Source organism: Sapajus apella, unplaced genomic scaffold (genome assembly GCF_009761245.1).
Source record: "Sapajus apella isolate SASKATOON/1434 unplaced genomic scaffold, GSC_monkey_1.0 scaffold274, whole genome shotgun sequence".
Taxonomy (NCBI): domain Eukaryota; kingdom Metazoa; phylum Chordata; class Mammalia; order Primates; family Cebidae; genus Sapajus; species Sapajus apella.
Window position 1 is genome coordinate 207,854 of NW_022437214.1, and position 26,827 is coordinate 234,680.

General features: G+C 54.7%; 1 protein-coding gene across 1 annotated transcript; it reads right to left on the minus strand.

Moving 5' to 3' along the window:
- Positions 1-111: 111 nt before the first annotated feature.
- Positions 112-26,827, minus strand: PPM1F (protein phosphatase, Mg2+/Mn2+ dependent 1F). The gene is made up of 7 exons (XM_032272015.1): positions 25,644-26,827; positions 19,889-20,040; positions 14,836-15,038; positions 14,071-14,259; positions 11,655-11,798; positions 5,906-5,999; positions 112-4,098 (listed from the first exon to the last, which is right to left on the minus strand). The coding sequence occupies exons 1-7, from the start codon at positions 25,847-25,849 to the stop codon at positions 3,719-3,721; spliced, it is 1,368 nt and encodes a 455-aa protein (XP_032127906.1). The 5' UTR covers positions 25,850-26,827; the 3' UTR covers positions 112-3,718.

Consider the following 26,827-nt stretch of genomic DNA (forward strand, 5'->3'; position numbering starts at 1 on the left):
GTGTCGCAAGATTTGCAGATGGTCCCCAATATCAAAGCAGCTTCCAAACACATCCTGGACATTCAAGGAGGCAAGATGCTCAGAGGTCAGGAAGAAGGCAGGAGTCAGGCAACAGAGTTCAGAACTCGTGGTTTATTGACACTTCTGCACGGTGGGCCCTTGGGAGACTGCCTTTCTGGCATCTTGGGACTTGTCCCGTCCTGGAGCAAGACTCCCCTTGCACAGGAACACAACTCCCACGCAGAAGCCCACTGAGACGCATGCAGATAAACCCTTGGCAAGGCCTTCATGGCACATGAATGGCAGGGTCACGGAGCCTTCACAGAATACTCAGGACTCCAGGGGCTGCCTGCCCTCTTTGAGCTACAGATGCAGAATCAAACCAAAAACACCACTTTAACACAGCCCACCTCACTTCCATTTAGCTTGGGGCGGGGCTAGTCCTAGGAAGGGCCAGAGCTGTCCTCCCAGCCCCAGGAACACGGCTGAGGAGGCCTGGTGTTCACACTGGGCTCACCAAGGCAGGGGAGGGGAGAGGGGGTCGCATGCTGGCCCTGCCACGAGCACCCTGTCCTTCTCCCCTGCAAACACACACATTTCCTATCCTGGGTTCTGAGGCTGGAGCTGCCTCTGCGATTCTGAGGGACCGCCCTCCGCCCCTGCAGGCCTGGGCTCAGTCAGTCACACCTGTAAGGCAGGCCCTGCTTCCCCGGCTTTTGTGCTCCATATACGGTGCTGGCATCTGGAGCTCCATTCTTCTCCAGCCCACTTAATTTTAAGAATAGACACTAATAACACTTAACCACCCCACCCCACTGGCAGTGGGAGGGGCCCCTGAGCGCTGGCAGCATCTCCCCAGGACACGCCGGCTCACCTGCACCCACAACATTCCAGGAGGTTGCAGACTCTGCAGAATCAGTGCAACCCTGGGCCTTACAAAAGGGACACTCAGAGGTGCACTGCCTGTTCAGCTTATACAAAGTACAAGTGGCGAGCTGAGGCTGGAGAGAGGATTACAATTTACAGACCAGCGTCCCTGGCTAGGGGCCCTCGTGGGACTGTGGCTGGAAGAGGTTGCGCAGGAGGCTGGAGGCTGAAGACGCCTGGTGGCTCTCGGTGCAGTACCGGTCAAGATGGAAGAGTGCTCCTCTGTGCCCAGCCACTGTGCAGGGGTGAATGAGGGCTGCCTTGGCCCCAAGGCAAGGATGGAGCAGCTCCCAGTGCTGACACCACACCTCTGCCAGGCATGGGGCAAAGTCATCCCCTGGGGTCCTGGCTCAGGGGTGGGAAGCGGTGGCGCTGGGACGAGCCTGGGGAAATGGCTTTCCGCACGCTGAGGCTGGGAGATCTTCTGGTGGATCCTCAAGCCAGGGTATGAATCAGACCACCAGGTGATATGAGCCAAACCTCCACAGGGTGAAACTCCACTCTTGGCAGCCAGGAACAGGATTATTAGCAAAGAAAAGAGAAAAGTAGATGCCAATCATTCTTTCCCTTTGTCAAAGTTATGCCCATGGTGGGGTGGGCTGGTGGTGAGGGTTGACCTGCATCCCTGTGTCTGGTTGGGCTGAGAGGGCACCAGGGGCTCTGGTTGCTGACCCTCAGAAGGAGGCAACAGGCTTTCAAGTTAAGCAAGCAATACCCAGTCATTGTTGGTGGCCAACCATTCTCTGAATGTCTGAATGACAATGACTATGTTGAAGTTTTTCTTTTCTTAATCAAGAGACCTTAAGTAACACATTGACTGCAGGGTCTCAACCTAATCTGTGCTGTGAGAATGAGGGGTAAGCCTGGGTGTGCAGGTGGGGCCCCAGCAAGGCTGGCTCCCCGCTCCCTGCGGGACAGAGGGTTTCCCTCAGGAAGGCAGCTCTAGCAAGCCTCCTTGGCCAGCTGAGACGAAGCTGAGACGCCTGGGGTGCAGCTGTGCAGACCTTCCTGGGGTCCCCGCTGTCTGCAGGTGAACTCTGAATGCCTCTATGGAGACCACACAGCCCAGCTTCTTCCCTCTCTCCTCTCTTCCCCCTGCCCTGCTTGCAACAGCCGTGCCCACCTTTAGCTCAGCCCTTCCTGCAGCTTGGCTCAGCCCTGCAGGAAGCCTCTGATCCTTCCCCGGTCCCCTGACCTCTTCCCTCTGCCTGATGCCCTCCCCCAGCCTCGCCAGATGCCCTCAGTGAGCTCTCTGAGGCACCCATAACTGGTCGCTTGTGGGCCCCCTCTCAGGGTGTGCTAGGATACGTGGAGCTCTCACACCTGCTCAGGGCACGGGGCAGAGCAAGGCAGGCACGCTGCCAGCCACTGCGGCAAGGGGAGGGGTTATGGCCTGTGCTGTGGACTCCTAACAGCATCCCCACTGCCTCCAGACTAAGCCAGAGACCCACGGGCTGCCTCTGTGCTTGTTTGAACCTCTTAATTAAGCGTCTTTCCCAATGAGGCCAATTTGATTACAAATTCACAAGACATTTGGGAGTGTTCCAATCACACAGCAGCAAGGTCCAGCCAGGCCAGAGAGGGTGGGAATGCAGGCAGACAGGCCAAGGTCACCCGGGATGCCCAGAGCCCCGCTGTTGGGCCCAGGCACCGTCACATGGCAGCCACAGGTCCTGCCAGTCACCTGGCGGGGGAACCTTGGGGGTGCTCAGCATCACCAAGAGGCGGAAAACTCTTCCAGAAAGATCTCACCAAAATCATCCCTCCCTAACAAAACAAATCCTGCTTTTCTAAAAACCTCAATGGGCCTCTCTGAGCCCACTGCATTCCTAGTTTCTTCAAAGCTGTGTAAGGCACTTGAATGGCTTATTAACACCACCTGGAGAAGTTCCTGTTTCAATCCTGATTTAGAAAATAAACTCAATAATACTGCGAAAAAAGGTTTCTTGAAAAATAGCTTTAAAAAAGTAAATACTTAAGTCTTCTAAGGAATAAAATAAATGCTAAGCTCTGCTTAAATTATATGACACAACAGATCATCTTGGCACTGATAAAACAAAGAGAAAACCTGGAATACTGCTTCTGAATTAGACTTCCCTGGAAAAAACAAACACACCAACAAAAGACACATGTGCGTCGCCGGTTCTGAGCTCAGGGAACAGAGCAGCCCAGAAGGCCCTGGTGGGTCCAAGCACATCATGGCTGCCCTGGAGTGGGGTCAGGGGTGGCTGCTACAGAACAAATCCCTGGCCCTGCTGTGCTCTCCTCTTTGGAACACCAGCATGACCAACCAGGACCTGTTGGGCATAGCTGTAGATACCAACCCATCCAGCCCCGGCAGTAGAGAGGAGCCATGGGAAACACGGGCTGGCCACCCCGCTGCTGGGCCTGACCCAGGGGGCGCTTCAAGAGTTTGGCTCCTGGGTCCGCCCCAGGGTCCCACATGCATAACTGTGCTGTGCTGCTCCACGCACACTGTGTCTTTGGTTTGGCTGCCACTGGGCACCTATGACCTCTGGTCCCACCTTGGCCCCATGGGAGCTGGGAACAAGAGCCGGTCCATCTTCTCTTTGGTGAGGTCTCCTAGGCTGCCTTCTATCATCTGCCTGCCACCCAGTGCAGTTCCACAGCCACCAGGACGGGCTGCAGGGGGCACCCTGCGTGGCTCTCGGGTGCTGGGGAAAGCACTGTGGGGCAGGCGCCCTGTCCACTGCTGCCTGTTGGGTCCTGAGGCCTCTGAGTGGGAGAAGGACAAGGGCAGGAGGAAGGGGAGGGCGGGGGTCTAGACCACCTAGCTTCTTGGTTGAGCCTGGGTCTCAGGTTCTGGGAGGCTGGAGGGCAAGTCCTGGCTCCTCCCATCTGCCTGGGAGTCCCCTGCTCCCTGGTTCCCACCCTCCAGCAGCTCTTGGGGGTCCCTGAGGAAGACCACCATGACCGTGATGTTGTCGTGGGAGCCCCGCTCCCGGGCTGCAGCCACCAGCTTCTCAGAGACATGGAGCCCACTGCCCTGCTGCCTGGCCAGGTGGCTCTGGACGAGGCCAACAACTTCCTGGTGGGAGACGACGTCGAAGAATCCATCGCAGGCAAGCAGCAGGTAGTCCTCAGAGCCTGTCAGCACCCGGGAAGCTGCATCGGCTTCCCCAGACACGTAGGGCTTCTGGAAGATATCCCCTAGACAGGCAGAGAAGAACCTGGGTCAGAGGACTCCAGCGTCTGCGGCCTCCTTCCCACTTACCCAGGCCCTGACCTCACGTCTTGCAGAGACAGAGACCAGCCTGCTCTTACAGGGTCTGTTGATCCCTTATGCGAACTGCCTAGTGCTTCCTGCTTGCCTGAGAATGGAACCCCCTTGCCTTGACCTATGAGCTCCCCCTTTGTCTGTCCTAGCTGCCCCATCCTGGCCTTGCTTCCTGGAGTGTCCAGAGACACAAGGGAAGACACAGCCTGCGGAGGAGTTGTCAAGAAGGTGCTACATCTGCCAGGAAGGACAGAACGTTTCAGAGGGGTCAGAGGGATAGATGCCAAATCCCTGGCAGTCAGCTGGGCAGGGAGAGGTTTTTAAGTCAGGAAGGAGCAGGTGAGGTCATAGGACCCCCAGCCTGAGACCCGGCAGGGACAGCATGCTGAGACAATGAGATGCAGGCTGGACTACTTTTTTTTTTTTAAATTTAAGACAGAGTCTGGCTCTGTTGCTCAGGCTGGAGTGTAGTACCATGATTTCAGCTCACTGTAACCTCTGCCTTCCGGGTTCAAGCCATTCTCTTCCCTCAGCCACCCAAGTAACTGGGATTACAGGTGTGTGACACCACACCCAGCTAATTTTGTATTTTTAGTAGGAATGGGGCTTCGCCATATTGACCAGGATGGTCTCAAACTCCTGACCTCAGGTGATCCGCCCAGCTTGGCCTCCCAAAGTTCTGGGATTAGACATGAGCCACCATGCCCAGCTGTACACCCTACTTTTTTTTTTTTTTTTTTTTTGAGACGGAGTCTTGCTCTATCGCCAGGCTGGAGTGCAGTGGTGCAATCTTGGATCACTGCAACCTCTGCCTCCCAGGTTGAATTGATTCTCCTGCCTCAGCCTCCTGAGTAGCTGGGACTATAGGCATGCACCACTATGCCCAGCTAAGTTTTTAATTTTTAGTAGAGACGGGGTTTCACCATGTTAGCTAGGATGGTCTCGATCTCTTGACCTTGTGATCTGCGCACCTCAGCTTCCCAAAGTGCTGGGATTAGAGGCGTGAGCCACAGCGCCTGTCCTTACTTTTTAAATTGTTTGTTATTTCTTACCCCTATATTTTATTTTTTTGAGACCAATTTTCACTCTTGTTGCCCAGGCTGGAGTTCGGCGGTGCAATCTCAGTGCACTACAACCTCTGCATCCCGGGTTCAAGAGATTCTCCTGCCTTAGCCTCCTGAGTGGCTGGGATTATAGGAATCCGCCACCACGCCAGGCTAATTTTTTAATATATTTTTTAGTAGAGATGGGGTTTAATGTTGGCCAGGCTGGTCTTGAACTCCTGACCTCAGGTGACCCACCCATCTTGGCCTCCCAAAGTGCTGGGATTACAGGTGTGATCCACCATGCCTGGAGAACCCACTACTTTTTTTTTTTCCCAAAAGAGAAAAAACGATCATCAGCATGAATGGGGGAGGAGGATAAACCTCATTTTCAGAATACTGAAAGTGCTATGTCCAGCACATAGGGTAGAGAGCCACAGGTTTCCACTAGATTTGGGGAGAGCTGTTTTAGATGAGGTAATAACATACAGTATAACTTATACACAATCACTTGTGCTGCAGTCTCTGAATCTGCCCTATTCCCTTCACAATACAAAGATATCACCGCAGTGCATGACAAATCCCCCTTGGCCTATTCCACTGCCGCCCTGAACCCCAGTGAGCCTCGGGCCACACTCCAGAGGCCTGGGCTTCTGAGCGACCTTCCCCCACTTGGGTTGGCCTCCCTGGCTCTCACCGATGGCTCTGGAGACGGCCAGGGTCCCGTTGACTCTCCAGCAGTCCATGTGAGACACAAAGCCACCCAGTGCTTCAATTCGCGCTTTCTCATCCTGCAAGGACACAGCCAGAGTCGGGGGCCTGGGCCAGGGGGTGGGGCGTGGGGCCCCCTGCTGCCACCTGAACGGAGGCTGAGCTGCTTCTAAGACAGCATTCATAGCTGCAGCATTTGAACAAAGCCAGGAGGCTCAGAGATGCACCCACACTAGGATCATTAAAAACAGTGAGAAATGACAAACAACTCACATTTCCTTTAGTTGCAGGAATGGTAAAGTGAACAAATCATCTGAGGTCACCAGCACTGCCTGTGCCCCTGGGCAACGTTCTGGGGTTAGCAAGGCACTCTGCTTCCCTGTCTCTAGCTCGGGGACACTGTCCCTTCCCTGAAAGTTGCTGGGCCAAGACGGAACATGTGACATGAGTGGTGGCATGTGACATAGCAGGGTGAAGGAAGCCTGAGCCAGGCGACTGTAGCCTGTGCCTGCCCAGTCATTTTCCTTTTTTTTTTTTTTTTTTTTGAGACAGTCTCACTGTGTTGCCCAGGCTGGAGTGCAGTGGCACAATCTCAGCTCACTGCAACCTCCACCTCCTGGGTTCAAGCAATTCTCTTGCCTCAGCCTCCCAAGTAGCTGGGACTACAGGTGTAAGCCACTGCACCCAGCAAATGTTTTTGTATTTTCAGTACAGACAGGGTTTTACCATGTTGGTCACACTGGCCTTGAACTCCTGACCTCATGATCCACCCGCCTTGGCCTCTCGAAGTGCTGGGATTACACATGTGAGTCGCTGTGCCTGGCCTAGTTCTTGTCCTCCTCAACCCAAGCTCAGCCCAGGCACAGTCTCCACTCACCAGAGGACCACAGCACCCCAGGCCTAGGGTTCCTCTAAGGACAGGACAGAGGCTTGGGCCAGCCACAAGTCCTCTAGAAACCTCTTTGTTCCGCCGCGCACGGTGGCCCATGCCTGTAGTCCCAGCTACTCAGGAGGCTGAGGTGGGAGGATCGCCTGAACCCAGGAGTTCTGGGCTGCAGCGCGCTATGCCAATGAAGTGTCTGCACTAAGTTCAGCATCAATATGGTGGCCTCCGGGGAGCAGGGGACCACCAGGTTGCCTAAGGAGGGGTGAACCAGCCCAGGTTGGAAATGGAGCAGGTCAAAACTCCCATGCTGATCAGTAGTGGGATTGTGCCTGTGAATAGCCACTGCACTCCAGGCTGGGCAACATAGCAAGACCCCGTCTCTTAAAAAAAACAAACCAAAAATCTCTGTTCCTATCAGCCTCTGCGGGAAGGAGAGGCCGCCCCAGTGACAGTCTGCTGCCTGAAGGCTGCACAGCAGCATCCCTGATGGAGTGACAGAGGCACCCTGGGATTGAGGCACCTCCCAAGTCTACTGGGGAAAGAGGGAGTCCTTTACTCGTTTCCCTATCAGGTAAACCTCCTGACCCCACATAGCACCAGCTCTCTGGTCCCCAGCATGGTACCAGCTGGGCATGAGAACTCTGATGCCCCAGGTGATGGTGTCACCTAGACAGACTGGGGTATCAGCCAATCCCCTCCCCAGAGATGCACATGCACTGCAGGAGGCCTGGGGGACACAGCCCTCTCCAGACACCCCACCAAGGACCAGGCCTCCTTGTGTGGCTCCCTTGCAGAGGGCATCACAGTGGGAATGACGCAGGTGTGCAGGAGTCCTGGTCTTACTGGATGCCGCAGCCATGAGCCTGTGTGGCGAATGGACAGGTGTCTGGTGGGCTGGATGCTCCTGTCCCAGCTGAACTGAGGAATCAAGCCAAGGAGGAGACAGGAACAGGGACCTCGAAGGCTCTCTCTGGGTCTGAGATCCACCACCCCAGGGTCTGAGCAGAGCAAGAGAAAGGCAAGGAGGACCAGAAAGGAGGGAATATCGGAGGAGAGAGCAAAGAGGAGGGCAGGAGAAAAGGCGTGGGGAGAGGCAAGTGGATGAACACACAGTACGGATGCATATTCACACATACATGTGCCCACACACATGCGTGAAGATGCCTGCAGAAGGCGAGGAGTTGCAGAGGAAGCAGCGCCTTCTCCCCTGTGCCTCAGAGGCGTTCCCTGGGGAGGGGCTGTGAGCGTGGGAGGCTCCAGGGAGAATTGGGAGCCTTTCTCTGTTTTTGCCTCCCACACAGTCCAGCCCACTCCAGCCCCTCAATGTCCTAGAGGCAGGCACGCGGGAGGGCGATGGAGGAGGAACTGCAAGCTGCTCCCTATGCCCTCTGGAGGTGGGCTCTCCCCCACAGGGGACCATGTAGGCTTTTTGAGCTTAGAACCTTTCTTCCTGAAGCCCCTCCCCACCACCAGGGATGGCTGTGAGGACAGGGTGGAGCCAAAGGGCAGGAGGGCACTGGGACTATGCTGCTCCCCTGCAGCCTGCAAACCCTCTACCACCATGCCCCAACTCCCGTGCTGGATGGGCTGCACTAACCCTGGCTGCACAGATTCCCTGGGCTCGCCCCTCTAATCCTGGCCCTACACCTGGGTCCTCCTACCCTCCAGTGGCTCCCACCTCTGTCACGTGCTGGCCAGGCTCAGCCTTGTCTGGACCAACACGTCCCCAGGCTAAGGTGCCCCTGCGTGCTCCTCAAAGCTACTCTGGGCTGCAGCTAGACCCCCGTTGAAGCTCGAAGCTCGCCTCCTGACTCCCCAGCACCCACTCCCTCAACAGCCAGCTCTTCCCTCTGCTCCTCATACCTGATTCTTCCCACCTGCCTGAAACAGCTTCACAGGTCAAAGCCGGAGCTGGTGGCCCATGGGTTCCTGTGAATAGCCATTTCCTGCCTCCTAGGAGCACAGTGCTCCACCCAGCCGGACCACAGCAGCTCATCTACAGCACCACCATCCTCCTGGATGCCCAAGGCTCTCTGCAACATCTCCGCTCGCAGAGCCAGGACTCCTCCCTTTTTCTCCCAGGCTGCCCACCAGGCGTGCCAGCGTGACCTGTGACCACTCTCATTGCCCTCCTGGACTCACTTTTGTGACTCATCCCTCAAGTCGTCCTCCAGTGGCCTGATCACTTTGGAAGCTTCTAGCGAGTTCTTACAGAGTTCCTCCCAGCCTGGGCAGCCCAGCTCCTCCAGCTGTAGGAGCAGCAGGTGGGTGGTCTTCTCCCCTTCCCCTTGAATCTCCTACCCACTGATTTTGGCTTTCTTTTTTTTTTGGAGACAGGGTCTTGTTCTGTTCCCATGGCTGGGATGCAGTGTCATGAACACAGCTCACTGTAGTCTCGACCTCTAGGGCTCAAGCCATCCTCCTGCTTTCTGAGCCTTAAGAGGTGGGAGGATTGATTGGGGCATGTCTCCATACCTGGCCCTGATTCTGGCATAAACTGTCCTTTCCTCCTGGTCTCTCCCCTAGCCTGCAGGAGTCGCACCTGCCTGAGATGCAGCTCCATTCCATTCATCTCTCTGCTACATTCTGCCTAGCTCCTTGCCCTCCTCCTGCTTCCCCGTTAGACTTGGAGGCAGGAAGTGGGTCCTGTTTTATTTCACTGCCTCGACAAAGTATCCTGTGCAGAGTGGGCACTCAGTGTTTACAGGCTGAACTGAGCGCAGAGGCAGGAGACTGCTCAGACAGCTGCAGAACAAGGCAGAGCACCACACACTCCACACGTACTCCTCGAAGCTGCTCTGTGCTGCAGCTGGACCCCTGTTGAAGCCTGCCAGATTGAGGCAAGTTTCCTGCTCTTGTAACTGACATGATGCTTCTTTTTGTGGGAGAACCTTGGCCTGGATCTGTGATTAATTCTCTAGGGTGGTGGGCTGCGATCAGGATCACAGCAGGAGCCAAGCCTGGAGAGTGTGGCAGCAGAGAAGGGGAGGTGGGGGCACTGGATCTGAACTCCTTGGCCCATGCAGGCTGCAGCCAAGAACACAGACACCTGTGTGTGCTTATCCTGTGCGGGCTCTGATGTCTGCACTCCACATGCACTGGGCCACTCAATCCTTAGCCCAAACTTCAGGGACTCCTGTGTGACAGACTTGGAAGTGGTGGAGCCAGGACCAGGCAAGGCCATTTGTCCATGCTCTTTGCCACAGTGCCACCTTGCAGGGCTCAGGCAGTGTTTGAAAAAAGTCCCCGCTGGGCTTCAAGGGGGTACTGAATGCTGAGCCAAAAGGGGTGCAGGCAGCAGGTGGGAGTGGGCCCAGCATGAATCCTGACTTGGCCATATTTTACCGACTGCATATCCTGGGGAGGACGAAGGTGCCAAATGCCCCATGGTGGTGGAGGCAGGGGAGTGGCAGAGACTATCTGTGACTTTGGCGGTGTGCTCTGGGCAAGTGAGTGAGCTTCACTTTTCTTCTCTGTACAATGGGGAGAGGACGTGCTGGAGGCCCAGCCCAGACAGTAAGCCACAGTGAAAGGCCAAGGAACACAGCCACCCCTGACTGTTACAATCATCAAGGACTTGTGGTCTCTGCTGTGCTTTCCAAACCCAGAAGCCACAAAAGGAAAGACTGCTTGACTCAACTACAGAAAAACACAAAGCTTCCATGTGGCAAAAGTCCATAAACAAAAAACAGAAAAGACATGTGGGAAAATATCTGTACATCATCACAGATAAGGAACCTATACATTGGTGAGAAAAATGGGCAAAGGAAAGAAACGGTGTCTGCAGGAAAGGCTGTGTAAATGATCTTCAACTTTTGAAAAGATGCTTAAACTCACTCTGTAACAGAAAAGCAAACTTAACAATTGCCCTGAGACAGCCCTCTTACCTGACAGGAAGAATCCTGCAGGCTGGTAGAACTGTGGAGAAATGGACCTTCTTAGGCAAGTAATGCCAGTCCTGGCTGGCATGGCCTGAGGTGGGCAGCTTGGCAAATCTACCCAGACTGTAAGTGCATCAGTTCCAACCCAGCTATCCCACTTCTGGGGACGTGTCCTACAGATACAGATACACTTGACTCTGAACAATTAATGCTGCACAAAGTAGGTACAGATGCATTGTATTTAGCACCGAAAGACTGAAAAGACCTCCATGCCCACCCATGAGGGAGTGCATGATGAATGCAATGTCCGCAGCCCCAAGAAACGGCGGGTGCTCCTATGTGCTGATATACAATTACCTGCCAGGTGCCTGGATAATCTAACATAGCTGGTGGAGAGCAGCATGTGTGAAAAATGGGGTTTGAGACATAAACAGTCATTCCGTGATATCTAAATGCTCATGATCTGACCTCAGGAGACACACGGATGAGACAGTTTTGTGACATGGGGTCTGAGTGGGACTGTCATCCTCATGTCCAGGTGAGTGACCTGAGTGCCAGGGTCCCAGGCAGCCTCTACTCAGTATAGCCCTAAGCCAGGTTCCCTCCAGCCCCAGGGCAGTGTCACCTCCCTGAAGCCCTCCTTACCCACACACAGCCTGTGGCCCCCCTACCCATGTGTATGACGGGTTCTGGTCTGCACTGGGCTGCGTTGACTGCACTGGGCTGCCTGTTAGTGTAGAGGGCTCTGCTCTCCCCTGGAGCTCTGGGCTGCGTATAGCTGTGACCCACAGAACTCTCAAAGAGTGCTCACATGGGACTCCCTGGCCATTCAAGTCAGGTGGGGAGCCCTCCCCTCTTGAAAGGTGCCAGGATTAGTACTTCCCAAGGTTCCCAGGCTGGAGCTCCCCTGTGGGCCCAGCATGACGGGGGCGGGAACATCCTGGGCCTGGGCGCAGGGATCCCCTTACCTGCCGTTCTGGTCTGTGTGGCTCCATCAGCTTCACCACCTGTCCCTGCTGCACCAAAATGACCTGGGAGTCCCCGAGCCAGGCAACATGCAGGGTCGGTCCTGCAATGAGTGCACACACACCCGTGGTGCCGCTCTGCAGCCGCTGTAGGGAAAGAGGGCCCATGAGGGTTGAGAAGAGGCGGGGACAGGGTCCACACTGCAGGCACATGCAGTGCAGGCTGAACAACCTTAGCCAGAAATGGGACTGAACCACTGAGCCATGCAATGGCTTGGGTGAATCTCATACTGAACTTCACACTGAGGGACAGGAGAGTGTATCCTGAAGCTTCCCATTCATATCCACCTTTGGGAACTGCAAACCGTCTGCAGTGTCAGAAAGGAGATGAGTGGTTGTCTGGGGAGTGGGCAGGGAAGAGCAGACGATGAAGCTTCCAGTGGTCCTGAATATGCCTGTTACTGTGGTGAGGGATCCACAGGTGTATATTCGTATAAGCCAAAATTTGCCAAATTGTGGACGTTAAATATGTGACACTTACTACGTGTCAATTGTATCTCAATGATGATATTTATTTACTTATTTATTTTTTTAGACAGTCATGCTCTGTCGCCCAGGCTGGAGTGCAGTGGCGAGATCCTGGCTCACTGCAACCTCCGCCTCCTGGGTTCAAGCGATTCTCCTGCCTCAACCTCCCGAGTAGCTGACATTACAGGCGTACACCACCCCATGGGCTAATTTTTTGTATTTTTAGTAGAGATGGGGTTTTGCCATGTTGCCCAGGGTGGTCTCGAACTCCTGAGCTCAGGCAATCCATCTGCTTTGGTCTCCCAAAGTGCTAGGATCACAGTTATGAGCTACTGTACCCGGCTATTTATTTATTTAGAGATGAAGTCTTGTTCTGTCACCCAGGCTGGAGTGCAGTGACACAGTCTTAGCTCACTGAAACCTCTGCCTTCTGGGCTCAAGTGATTCTCATGCCTCAGCCTCCCAAGTAGCTGGGATTATAGGTGCCCACCACCATACCTGGCTAATTTTTGTTTTGTTTTGTTTTTGAGATGGAGTCTCACTCTATTGCCCAGGCTGGAGTGCGGTGGCACGATGATCTTGGCTTACTGCAACCTCTGCCTCCCAGGTTCAAGACCTTCTCCTGCCTCAGCCTCCTGAGTAGCTGGGACTATAGGTGCCCATTTTGGCCACACTGGTCTTGAACTCCTGAACTCAAGTGATCCACCTGCCTCAGCCTCCCAAAGTGCTGGGATTACAGGTGTGAGCCACTATGCCCAGCCTCAATAAAGCTGTTATGCCTGCTTCAGAGAATCCCTTTTCTACTCTGAGAAGCAGCCCTGAGCTCAGGGGTCTTTGTCACTTCCTGGGGTTGAGGTGAGGGGCCAGGAGTAGAGGCCTGCCTGCTTTTCACTGGGCTCCTTGCAGCTGCAGAGACCGCATGGTTTTCTATTGAGATGCAAAGCTTTGCTCTGCTCATTTCCATGAAGGTCTGTGCTCAAGCTTGTGATAAAAGTGCGCCTTTCCCCTGGTGTCTTCTCACTGGGGCATATCTTGTAAGCAGCCTGAGCCTCAGTCTCCCAATGTCTAAAATAGGTACAATATTAGAATTCACCTCACAGGGCTGCAAGGAGGACCTAGTCAAATTATGCTAGTGGGGTTCAGAGTGGGTAAGTTCACAGAAGAGGGGCCTGAGGCCCCTGTTCTTTCTTCTTTCAGAAAAAAATGTCTCATCCCTGCCTGTGGCTGTAACTCCCTAGGAAAGAATGTTCCCAGAGGACACCAGCAGCCTGCTGAGAACCTGCCTAGAGGAGGAAGGGGAAATGGGCAATAGATTAATCAGGTTTTTTATTTTCTGCCTTTTGATGCTTTGACATCTTGGGGCCTTGCTGGTCCTGGAGGGGCCGATTCTCGAGACAGCAAAGACCTGGGGAGGCTGCAGAGAAGGCTCCGGGCCCAGCTTGCCTGTTTCCCCTCTGTGTGCCAACTACCTCGGTGCTTTCCACGCATGTCCCTGTGTGGTGTGGCCCTTCCTCTCAGGAACTTTGAGCAGCAGACTCTTTGTTAAGGTACAGGTCTGTGTCTGTCACCTTGCCACATTTCATTAAAACAAAATCCCAGGAACGCTTGACCACAGGCTGCCTTCCTCAAGGCCTGCAGACCCTCTGTGGGAGGCAGGTCTGTGGAGCCGAGAGGCCTGGCATGCTGGGTCGGGGCAGGATTTGTGTTGCTTCCATTCAAGTGAGAACCAAATCCCCTTTACCCTACACTGTAGAAGAAATGGAAGGAGCACTGGCAATGTTCAGTGAGGACCTTCCGGCACCACCAGACCCTTTGGCGTTTTTCCCACTGCAGAGGCAGGGACTCTCACTGGCCTCTAAACTGTACCTGAGGCCCAGCTGCCAGTCCTTACCTCTCGCTTGGCTTTCCTGAGAAACATCTGGTCGGTGTGCTGGAAGGCTTGTTTGAGGGCTCCCGCAGGGTTTGTGGGCAACTCTGGATGGCGGGCAGCGTTGGTGTGCACGTGGACAGCAGCATACCTCGCAGCATCCACACCTCCGTGACCGTCAAACACAGCAAAGTAGGCGCGGTCCACGGGGTCCTGGTGGGGATGCAGTGGGAGTCACAGACCCGCTGACCTTTCCCGGGACCCAGGCTGCTCCCATGGGGGTATGGTGGCAGGCACTGATGGGGCAGAGTCTGAGAGAATCAGCATGGCCTTCGCTATCCACAAGGCAGCCCGGCTTATGTGTGTATGAGCTGGGAGGTTTGCAAAATGACAGCTCGCAGGAGCCTTGGTTAGACCATCTGTTCTGAGTTGCTACAAGCATAAAATGAGGGGCTGCCCAAGGTGGCTCCTGGTGCTGGAGTCAGGGGAACGTGGTGCCCAGGCCTTCCTTATAATAGATTCACATTGTTGCCCTTCTTAGTCTCTTGCTGGGCAAGTTCAAGAGCTGGCGACTGCCCTGGCGCAAAGATGCTGGGATGATGAACTGGGCCTCCCAGACTCCCCAGGGAAGAGGATTCAGGGCTGCCCATACTTCCACCTGGAGACAGCAGTTGATGGGTGTCTCTCTTGCCTCAGCCTTGGTGGGCAGCTCTTCTTGGTACCCAGGGGACCCCCACCCTCGCCCCAGCCCTCCGAAGCTGTCCCTAGGGCTGGCACAGGAGCACTCACGGACAAGCCGAAGAGCTGGTTGAAGGAAGGGAGGGACACATGCCGGTCTTCCATCTTGCGGCGAGTGTTCCGGATGGCGTGAATGGAGACCAGCCACTGCCGCTGTGAGGCCCGGGCAGCCAGTGGCACCTGATTCTGCCATTGGCTGGCGACTTCCCAAAGCCGGTTAAAGAAACTCCGTGTCAGGCCTTGGGCATCTAGCACTAATGGGCACAATAGAGGGATTGTCAGGGAAGTGCTGACCAAGCCAGCTGAAGCCTTGCTGGCTCCCTGACAGCTCCCACAAGGGCCTGCACAGCCCCCATCGCCTCCCAGGGCATTCTGAGCACATCAACTCAATAAAGCGCACATGGCAGCCTGTGACCGGAGTTAGAAATGTCTAGTTTGGCAACTTAGCCCTTGAAGTCTTCCACCCCTCCATAGAGCGACTACTCATGGGAACCCACTCTAAAGAAATTGTCAGAAACACAAAAACAATTTAAAGACAAAGTACAGAATCACTTGTAATTGCCCATTAATTAGAAATGCTATATATCCAGTGACAAAGGAATGATATTTAACTTATGATCTAGTCTCTTCATGAAGAATTAAGCTGCTATTAAATATGATTTTCACAACAAAACATGCTACTCCCATATGACCCCACCATGGCACTGCTGCAGACTCATCCCAGAACAATGAAGGCTGTTCACATAAGAGCTTGAAAAACTAAGAAAAACTAAGGCTGGGTGTGGTGACTCACACCTGTAATCCCAGCACTTTGGGAGGCTGAGGCGGGCATCACCTGAGATCAGGAGTTGGAGACCGGCCTGACCAACATGGAGAAACCCTGTCTCTACTAAAAATACAAAATTAGCCAGGTGTGGTGGTACGTGCCTGTAATCCAGCTACTTGGGAAGCTGAGGCAGGAGAATTGCTTGAACCCGGGAGGCAGAGGAGGTTGTGGTGAGCCGAGATTATGCCACTGCACTCCAGCCTGGGCGACAAGAGCTAAATTCCATCTCAAAAGAAAAAAAAAAAAAGAAAAAGGAAAGAAAAACTATCCCAGGCCCTTTGGAGGCCGAGGTGGGCGGATCATGAGGTCAAGAGATCGAAACCATCCTGGCCAACATGGTAAAACCCCCCTCTCTACTAAAAACTACAAAAATTAGCTGGGCGTGGTGGCATGCGCCACATGGTGGCAGCTACTGGGGAGGCAGAGGCAGGAGAATTGCTTGAACCCGGGAGGTGGAGGTTGCAGTGAGCCGACATCCAGCCACTGCACTCCAGCCTCGGCAACAGAGCGAGACTCTGTCTCAAAAACAAAACAAAAACAAAAACAACAAAAAAAGAGAAAGATTAGCTCGGTGTGGTGGTATGATATGCAGCCCCAGCTATTCAGGAGGCTGGGGCAGGAGGTCAAGGTTACAGTGAGCTCCGATTATACTACTGCACTCCAGTCTGAGTGACAGACGGAGACGTGGTCTCTTAAAATAGAAAACTAAAAATTGATTTTTATAGAGTTTATGAGCACGTAAATCGCTTATGTCATGACATTAAGTGAAAAAAGGAGGAAAATTACATATGCAGTTTAACCACAAGTCCATGAAAAACCACCAAAGCCAGAAAATAAAGGCAGGAACAGCACACAACCAAGGTGTCAGAGTGGGGCTGCAGGTGGCAGTTCCATGGGCAGCTTTTCCAGAAGTACACTTTCTTAATACTTTCCCAATTTTCCATTACAAGTGTTAGTCTTGTGTGGTCATGGCTTTAAAGGATGTCCACAAATTCTCTGACTTCCCCTTTTGCGAGGTGGAGCTCACTTCCTGCTGCTGAGTGTGGGACTTGACTGCTTCTGATGAAGAGTGGCAGTGACCGTGCGTACTTCAGATGCTATAAACTCAGAGGATCTGTGCCTTCTGCCTATATGTAGAGCCCTCTTCCTCCTTCCCTGTTATCGCTCGATCTGAGCTGTGAGGATGCACAAGCAGCGAGGCCTCCTGCCAATGGCCGTGTGTCAGAATCACCTTGGAAGCAGACCCTCCAGTCCAGCTGGCATCCATGTGATCACAACCCGTTGACAACCAGCTAAGCTGCTCCCACATTTCAGACCCACAGAAACTGGAAGAATAAACGTCTGCTGTTTTAAGCCACTACATTTGTGGCAATTTGTTACGTAGCAAAAAATAATACAAGCTACAATACTCATTTTAAAAGGAAAAACCAAATCCTACCTAAGCGTGGCTTCTCAAGAAAAGATCAACCAGTAACAGGCCCAAAGGAGACCATGGAGGCTCTGCCTTCAGAGACTCACATCACTTCAATGCACAAACCCTCCTGGAACTCCTGCCAGCTCAGGTGCATGTGCCAAGCACAGTGAGTCAGGGCCAGTCACCTGAGGGCAGGAGTTCAAGGCCAAGCAACTGAAAACAGGGCAGAAACTGAGTGTCACAGGCCATACCCAAAGGACATGGGGAACTGAGAGAAGGAAAGAACTCCTGCCCAAAGGAGGAGGCTATGGAAGAAAAGGAGAAGGGCTGAGGCCAGAGGGGGCCACTGAAGAAGAAACACGAACACAAAGGCTGTGCACACAGGAGGTCACAGAAAGGTCCGTGGGAATCCACACATCAAGGCAGGGGTGGGGGCATCCAGAGCCAGCTGCTGCTGCCACGGCCAAGACAGGGGCCCATTCAAGCATTTGGCAAGAACTGGGGACTGGCAAGGCTGTGGGTGCAGGAGGGGCCTGATAACTCATTTGGACAGGCCCAGCTGAGGGAAGGTGGCTCCATATAAGTTTGGCCAGTGGATCCCCTGCAAACCAGGAAATCCCCCCTTGTCCAGCCAGTACTCGCAGCACTGCCTCCTCTTCCTCTCCCTGAGAGCAGCTGTGCCCAGAAAACTGCCCCTAAATGCCATGAGCTCCTCCTCACTCCCTTTGGAAACTGTGGGCTCCTGGTGCTTACCAGGCCTGAGCTTGGGGGGAGACTCAGCTGCTGCTGCTGCGGCTCATGGTCTTGCCCCTGGTGCTGCTGCTATTTCCATCGGCTTCCATTAGCCTAGACTCTGCTCAGGCAAAGGCCATGGCTGAGGCAGTGCTGCCCGGCCCACAGACTCCCCATGCCAAGGGCTGCAGCCCCACGACCTCAGGAATCACTTCTGGATTCTGCTCTGATTATAGCCATCCCAGGGTCCTACCTGGGACATGCCCTAAAGGCCCTCAGCCCTGAGTCACTGCACTGTGCAGATCTACCCTGATTCCGGTCTCTGCAGGGCAGCCTCCTACACAAGACAAGAAGATGCTCTAGGGACAAGCCAAGGTGTGTACAAGGGCCAGGTGCCTGAGAAATATTTGTCTTGCCCACCTTGGGGCAGGGGCTGTTACAAGGGGTTTACAGTCTAGTTGCAGAGATGAAAACTACACTCAAATTATTAGTGTATGGTATACACTGCTCAGGGACCCAAATATGTGACAGGGGGCTGCAAACAGGAGGGCTGGCTGGCAGCCACAGAGTTAGCCACTTGCTTCCCTTCGGTGGCGATTCTTACAATACAATCCCCGCCCCGATGCAATTTTGTAAGGGTGGCTCAAAGTCCAAAGACTTTACTACATTCTACTCCCGTGACAAGGAGGGCATGATCAAGGCCGCTAGGCAGGTCTGTGCGCAAGGCGCTCTGACAGACAGGGACGCTCCCAGGCCTGTAGGATCCCTGGGCGTGGGACAGGGCTGCTGCTAGCGCAGCAGCACTCCTTCACACTGGCAGGTGGCGCTGTCTCCCCCGTGGACCCACAGAGACCCTTCTGCAGGGCTGGGTGGGGCCAGGCAGCAGTGACGGCGCCCCCTTGGTGGGGCTGCAAAGCTGAGGAGCAGCAGCTGCCACTGGCCGGAAGCCTACTGGCTCTGCCGAGAACAATGGTCTCCTGTCACTGTGGACAGCTGTCTCCCAGGCAAAGGCGAGGCTGCGCTCCCAGGCAACGCGGGCAGGGAGCCAGGGCAGAGGGCAGGGGACCAAAGCGAGGAGGAGAGCACCGGCGCCGACTGATGCTGGCGGCTTTGGGTATTCGCCTTCTATCTCTTCCCCCACCTTGTTCCTTGCTTTTCCTTCGATGCACGCATGCACTAGTAATGCTGAATTTAGAACAACAGGAAAAGGAAAGGAAATGGCAAGGGAAGAAGGGAAAGGAAATGGCAGACAGGAAATGGCAAGGAAAGGAAATCCACTGTGACTCTGCTGCCTGCTGGCCTGTGGAGGGACAAGTTTTCAGCTGGGTGGGGCGTTGCTACCCCCTTGTGGCACCCCTGCTGCAGCCTGCAACTCTCACTCCCCGTATTTCTGTTCCAACATCAACCAACACTTTGGTGAAATATAATAAAATGCAATTACTAGGAAAGTGAAAGAAAGTAACATAAAATCTGCTTTTTAAAATTAGATCTTCTGTCAAATGGCTCTGCGTCCTCTCTATTTCTGGGTCACATCGTGCTGATGGCCGTCCCAGGAGCAGGCTGACAGACAAGCGTCCACCAGCACCTAACCATGGGGCTCACAGACACCATAGAGCGTTTCCACCCAATAAAATCCTGACTTCGGCCGCTGAGGCAGGGGGCCTGAGTGTTGAGGGTACCACTGCTGCCCCTGAGACCCGCCGGCGTGCCACCTGGCTGACCCTGACTTCACCTGCCTGGGCACATGTAACTGAGGTACAACACAGAGTACACCTGAACCTGGCTGCATGACTGTGAGATTACCTGTGAGAACCTCTGTGAAACGAGACAAGCATCATTCATTTCCTGGGCTGCTCTGGAACTTAAGAGAGACCGGGACACAGGAGGGTGTCTGTGCCACCCACCCTGCCTCATGAGCTGACTGGGAATTGCATGACCTGAAGAGGGGTGTGACTACCACCCTCCACCTCGCTGGTGCCCCAAGCCGCCTCTGCTCCTTGATTCTGCTGCCCTTGTGAGCGAGGGCCCCAGCACCTTTAGGGACCCCAATCAATGGGGCTTCCCACAATGTCCTCCTCACCCTTTGTTGCCTGCTAAGCAGCCCTGGGGCTACCTCAGAAGAAAGAACTCACAGGTCACAGGGGCCTTCTCCTCCTCCTCGTCATCCTCCTCCTCCTCTTCTTCCTCTTCCCCGGGCAACTTCCTGAATTCGGAAAGGTCTGTCTGTAGTAGCTGGGAAACTGCTGCGTGGGCCAGAGCTGCAGCAAGTGGTGGTGGGGCCTTCCTAGGGGTGAGGAGGGGAAAGTGAGGGGCAGCTCCCAGTAGGTGACCACACCTAGCACCCCTTCCCCAACCATCAGCCCATATGCTGAGGAGTAACAGCGAGCAGGGTGGCCCCTGTCCTCAGGGAGCTGGGACAGGAAGGTCATACAACGGCAGAGGCAGATGCGCAACCATCTGCTGAGGCACTGGACCAAACTTGGGGCTAGAGTTGGTGGGGAGGGGGCTGTTGATGGATAAGCAAACTGCCTGACATTCATGCGGATGATGGCTCCCAGCCACAGGAGGGCAGAGGAATCACCCACGCCACTGGGGACCCTGGGGGATGAGGAGCGTTCTGGGTTGAACTGTGTCCCCACAGAATTCATACGCTGAGGCCCTAACCCCCAGTATCTCAGAATGGAGCTAATTTGGAAACAGGGTCATTACAGATGGAATTAGTTAAGATGAGGTCATGCTGGAGCAGGCTGGGCCCCTACCCAAATGACTGATATCTCCATAAATAGGGGGAATTTGGACAGACACACACACAGGGAGAACACCATGGGAAATGAGGCAGAGACCCAGGGGATGAGACTACAAGCCAGGGAGTGCCAAGGGTTGCTCACACAGCACCAGAAGGGCCAGTTGTGTCAACATCCTGATCTCAGACGACAGCCACCAGCATGAGGCACGCTTCTGTTGTTTAAGCTGCTGGGTCTGTGGTTATCTGTACAGCAGCTCCAGGCAACTGATCTTGGGTGTGGGACCCATGGGCATACTTGGCAGAGGCTGTGCATGGTCCACGAGGTCCCTGGGCAGATGGGGCCATAGGGGCCACTGGGGTGAGGGGTTGTGGGAACAGGGCAGGCCAAGCTTTATGGTAACAGGGAAGCACTGCCATTGGTTTGTGTTTTATTTATTTATTTTTAGAGACAGGGTCTTGCTGTGTCTCCCAGACTGAAGTACAGCTGTGCAGTCATGGTTCACTGCAGCCTCAAACCCCTGGGCTCAAGAGATCCTCTCACCTCAGACTCCAGAGGAGTTAGGGCTGCAGGCATGCATCACCATGTCCAGCTAATCTGTAAAAATTTTTGTACACATGGGGTTTCACTGTGTTGTCCAGGCTGGTCTTGAACTCCTGCCTTCAAGTGATCCTCCCATCTCAGCCTCCCGAAGCCCTGGGATAATGGCATGAGCCACTGCCCCTGGCCAACTATGGTCTGTTCTAAAGAGGGACATGGCATTATCAAATGGGGCTTTTAGGCCTCTCTGACCCTGGTGTGGAGGGTGGGCTGGTGGAGAGTGATGACTGTCCAGAGGAGAGAGTCCAAGACCTGGGCTGCGCAGGGCTGTGGTGGCGAACAGGAGGGGACACAGCCGGGCAGTATAGAGGAAGGGGCAAGGACAGTGTCGAAGTTTCTGTTCTGAGCAACTAGGAGGCTCGTGGTAGAGTTAATTACGCCAATGGGGACGGAGCAGGGCCAGGCAGGGGATGGGCAGTGGGCTCTGTTTCCATGGAGACTCTTGGGTTCCATGGAGGTCAAGAGGCTCGAGGGCCTGCAAGAACACGGTCTGGGCAGGAGATGGAGCTGTGGAATGAATGAGGATGGGGGCTGGTCCCACAGGGTCAGAGCATGGCTAACAATGCGGGGATGACCCAAGGGTGGCCTTTTGGGGGCCACGAAGGAACGGTTTCTAAGATGTGAGACTGGGTCACTGCTTTCAACGTCACAGAACAGAGCTGAGGAGTCGAGGAGGTGTAGATGGGTGTAAAGGGAGGTCATAGCAGGCTGAAAGCAAACCGACGGGATGAAATGTTAACCTTGAGTTAGCATCTTTTAGCAAATAGGCAGTGCAGAAGAGAGACATGGGGCAGATCAGGGGAAGAAGTTTAGGGGTAGGGACACTGAAGCCAGCTGTGGCTGAGGGGGGCAGTGGGGAGAAGTGTCTGAACGGAGCCATCCCTGAGTCTTCTGGGCAGAAGGGATGGATCCCTCAGTGGCCCTATGACCTCTATCATGCATTTTGACTCCTGGAATCTGCCTACCCTACCTAGTGGGGGCCCCGGGAGCTGGGTGACACACATTCACCTCTGTGTGCCTGTTCCTGAGAGTGGGGGCCAGGGGGTTATGCCGGGGGTGGCGAGGTGATTCAGCACAGCACGGGCTGACAGACAGATCTTGTTCCATGGGGGCTGGGCGCCCGAGCTACTGATGGTCTCAGGAATCTACTGGGATGGATTCCTGAGTTTTTAAAATGAAAGGGTGACTCACAGAAGCCTCTGGAACTCTCTTTGAAAAACAACCAGCCAAGACATGAGAAATGAGTTCCTCTGCCATTTGGGGGTTTCCTGCCAACTGCTGGGTTTTCCTCTTGCGCAGTGGGAGGAGGGACGCCTGTTCCCCTTGGTCCCAGCGAGGTCAGGCCTCAGCTTCCTGCCCACCCACTGCTGCTGCTGGGGGCAGGGAAGCAGCTTCCGGCTGTGGGGATCCAGATAATGCCTGGCCAAGGCCACCAGCATCCCCTTCCTGGACACAGTTCCCACCTCATCCCAGGGTTCTGACTGGGATACGCCCTAGAGGTCCTCAGCCCTGCATTACTGCACGGTGCGGATCCACCCTGATTCTGCAGGGCAGGCTCCTACACAAGGTAGGAAGATGTTCCGGGGACAAGCCAAAGTGTGTGCAAGGCCCAGGTGCCTGAGGAACACTTGTATAGCCGACCTGGGGGTAGGGGCAGTTACAAGGGGTTTACAGTCTAGTGGCAGAGATGAAAACTACACTTGAATCATTAGCGTGTAGTATGCACTGCTCAGGGACCCAAATATGTGACAGGAGGCTGCAAACAAGAGGGGAGACAAGACGTAAATAGCCCTCTGCAGACTGGGTGTTCTGACTTCTGGATGGCCTTCAGAAGCATGCATTTTACAATCTGTGAAAGAGCCCAGGGACCGAGATGCTCAAAGCCCTTCATGCCCAAGAGCCCATCCTCCGGCTGGGGGACGGGAAGCAGAGCTCAGGGGTGGAATTGTGACTATGTATGAGCATGTGTGTGTGTGTGTGTGGACAGTCGGACTCAGTGTAGACAACATGTAAGGCTCAGACCCCAAGTGCTGACTACACCTGTGGACATCCACACCTGTGTGTGAAAAAAGATGCTAGAAAAGAACAAAAACGACTTAAAAGATAAATCCAGTAAGACGGCAGGAAAATATAAGACCTTCAAATACTCCACTTTACTCCACCATGCAGGGTAGGCTTCTAGGGGCTGAGGAGGCTTGGGATCTCTGTGCCCCTCCCGCTTGCACCCATCACTAGGCAGCTTACAGAGCAGCTGCTCAACAAGTCCTGCTGCTCCCTCATTAAACCCAAAACCCACTGCCTCCCCTGGACCCCTGGCACTGACCCCAACTTCAGCTTGGGGCCCTGCTGGGCAGGTCACCTGTGCTGCCTACTCACTCCTCAGCCATCCAGGCCCTCCCACCTTGGATCCTTCCCCAAGGAAGGATCTGTTCTGTGCCCTTCTCCCCCTATCCAGGAACTGAAGGCTGATGTCACCCTGTTGCTATGGCCCGTCCGTCTTCCGCACCTGTGCTGCACGCACGTCCAGCAAATGCCTGGGCTCTGCTGTTCCCCGGGATGGCTTCTCCACCCGATTCCCAGATTGGAGCTGGCACCACTTGGCTCTGCCTGCTCACCTCATGACGCTTGGGCCAAGGTGGACCAACTCTTCTGTCCCAGGCCTGGGTTTTCATCTCAGGGCAGCAACGGCCCCCTGCCACCTCCGCGAAGGCCCAGTGGCTGTAGAACTCCCTGGTCTGGACTCCCCTGCTCCCTGCCAAGTGCCACCTGCTCCACTAGAGAGGGCGGAATATGGGGCCTCCCCTCACTTCCCGTCATGCTGGGCCCACTCTGCTCCACCACGCGGGGCTGATTCACTTTGTGCCACATCTCTAAAATATTTCCCCAGAACAAGCCAATAACAGCCTTTGCACATACCACAACCCCATGGAATGTGGTCACCAGGCGTTTCCTCCTGAGCTCTAGGTGGCTGTGGGGGATGCTGGGTGGCACGGCCCTTGCATGTGGCTGACACTCAGCAACCTTTGTGCCCATACCGCACAGGGAGAGGGCAAGTCATTGACTCTGCTGGGGCCTGAGATCAAGGAAATTAGGCCCTTGATGGGTGTCAGGAACAGTGTTGCTTTGCTGCAAGGGGCAAAGGAAGTGCATGCCTGGAGGATACTGAGGCAGCTGCCAAGTTCAGAGGCTCTGTCAGAGGGAGCTATGGCTGAGGGCCTGTCACAGCTTCAGGGGATATTTCAGGTGATTTGGGTGATGCTTGGACTGGGGACCATGGGCACATCCCCTCAGAGAGGGACTAGGTTCACAGAAACAGCATGTGGCCCACCAGCTCGCTTGCCTCTATGAGCAGCCCCTGTGCCAGACAGAGAGCCTGACTCTAAGACCCTGTCTGAGCAGAGAGGGTTAGAGAAGAGACCTTGTCCTTCACCATCTCTCATGGGACAAATACTTGCAGAATGAATGAATAAATGAAGAAGGAGAGGGCATGGCAAGGAAGGGACCTCTGAGGTCAGCCTAGGAAATAGATACACCATCTGCTGGTGGATACACTCCTCTCTATCTTACCCAAGATCTGCTAGCTGGTTGTGCCACTTCTCTGTGCCTCAGCTTCCTCATCTGTGGAATGGGGACAGCGCCAGCTACCTCTCAGATCGTGGTGGCCAGGGTGCTATGTGGCCCTGCCACTCTTTGACTATAAGGCCTCACGTCAGTCTCTTATCTACCAACCTCTGCCTCCTTGTCCATCACACGGATCAGAAACAGGACTTACTGCTTATCACCTCTTATGCATTAAATTGTGTTCCCCAAAAAGGTATGTGGAAGTCCTAGCCCCTGTGGCTCAGAATGTGATCTTATTTGGAGTTAATATCTCTGCAAATGTAATTAGTTATGTTCATATGAGGTAACAGCAGCTGGGCACAGTGGCTCATGCCTGTAATCCCAGCATTTAGGGAGGCAGAAATGTGAGGATCCATGGAGACCAGGAATTCGAGACCCGCCTGGGCAACATAGCGACATCCCATTCTCCATGAAAAGAAAAAGAAAGAAAGATGAGGTCACACTGTAGGAAGGCGGCCCCTGGTCCAAAACGTCCAGTGTCCTTACAAGGGGAGGAGCCACAGAGAAACACAGCAGGCAGGGAGGGGAGGTGTGAAGGCACAGACACACAGGGAGATGCCGCGTGCAAGAAGGCCAGATAGGAGGGATAAATCTATAAGCCAAGGACCTCCAGGAAGTCAAGGCCAGGCACTAACAGAAAGGCCTGGAGCAGACTCTCCCCTACAGCCTTTGAGAGAGCATGGCCCAGCTGCCACTTTGATCTTGGACTCTGGCCTCTGGTCCTGTGAAGGAATAAGCTTCTGCTGCTTTCATAAGCGCCCAGTGTGTGGTGCTTTGCCACAGCAGCCACAGGAAATCCACACAGTGCTGCCACAGGGATCTGGGGCTGCAGATCCCTGTGTGGGGCTGGACATGTGGGGGCCTGGTCGGCCCTGGCACCATGCCCTCACTCCCCATCCCCTTTGGGGGTGCACAGGCCTACCTGCTGCCCAGAAAGCCCATGGCCAGCTCGGCTAGCTCGCCCTCCACCTCCTCCTGGCTGAGCACAGTCCCCGGGGCCTTCCACGGCAGAGGGTCCTCCGGGTTTAGTGGGGCTGGGAAGTCTTGCAGGAGTGTGTCCAGGAAGCCTTGGGTCTCCTCAGCTCCACCGGCCATTTGGCTGCTCTTCTGTGGGGCTCCAGAGGCCATGCCCAGAGCATCCCGGGGCCTGCAGCTGGGCCAGGGCGAAAGGGTCTCCAGGCGTCACCCTAGGGAAAAATGTCACAGTCAGCAGAAATCAGGCAGCCATGGCACCAGCAATGTGAAGTGCAGGTATGCAAGCACTGTGCGGCAGGTGCATGACCTCATGGTTCAGGGCCAGTATTAAGTGGAGGGACAACCCTGGCCACTGTCCTGACATGGGTCCAGGTGGGGACTTGTGGGCGTCTAGAGATACATCCTCAAGAGATGGTGCCAGGAGCAGCGGCTGGGTGGACATCTTTAAGTGACAGAGAAGGAAGGCTGCTCCTGGCAGAGGGTGGCTGGCATGGCCAAAGATGAGCTGCACAGGGATGCTGGGGCCAGGCACTAAGGCAGGTGAGGGGGTTCAACCTGATCACGGGTCCTGAGCAGCCAGAAGGGCTCTGGGGTGAAGGAGTGAAGCCACCAGGTCTGTGAGCCTGGACATGGTAACCAGATGCCAGGAAAGACACCTGCTGGGGCTCCAGCAGTGTTCAGGGGAGGAAAGAGGAGGGTGAAGATGCAGGAGGGCTGGCCCAGGGCCGTTGTGAAGACAGGCCAGAGTGGGAGCAGGAAGCGATTCCCAGAGGCTGCTGGGGCCACCCGAGGGGTGGCCAGGAGAGAAGCAGAGGCTTAATCCCAGACAGACAGGAGGTCAGACAGGGACACCATCAAGCCTATTCAATACTCTCTAATGGGGGAGGGAACTGTGAGCCTATAACGGCTCAGGCCTGCTAAGCCCTGGCTGGAGGAGAGGCACTGGGATGGTTCCAGGCACTGACCCCACTGTGGGGCACGTGGGCTCTTCTTCCCTAAGTCCTTAGGAATGCCCAGAGCTGACCACCCCTGTGAGTTGCCCCTAACATCCCATGAGCCAGGACAAGCCCCCATTTCACAGATGAGAACCCCAAGGATTAGAGAGGGGTAGTCCCTTGCCTGAGGTGTCAG

Excerpts from the sequence above, each read along its gene's own strand:
- PPM1F (XM_032272015.1), bottom strand. The coding sequence starts at position 25,849 with ATGGCCTCTGGAGCCCCACAGAAGAGCAGCCAAATGGCCGGTGGAGCT. Across the intron at positions 15,039-19,888 it reads GGAGAAGGCCCCTGTGACCT|TGCTAGATGCCCAAGGCCTG; the intron begins GTGAGTTCTTTC and ends TGTGCCCATTAG. Across the intron at positions 11,799-14,070 it reads TCAGGAAAGCCAAGCGAGAG|CGGCTGCAGAGCGGCACCAC; the intron begins GTAAGGACTGGC and ends CTTTCCCTACAG.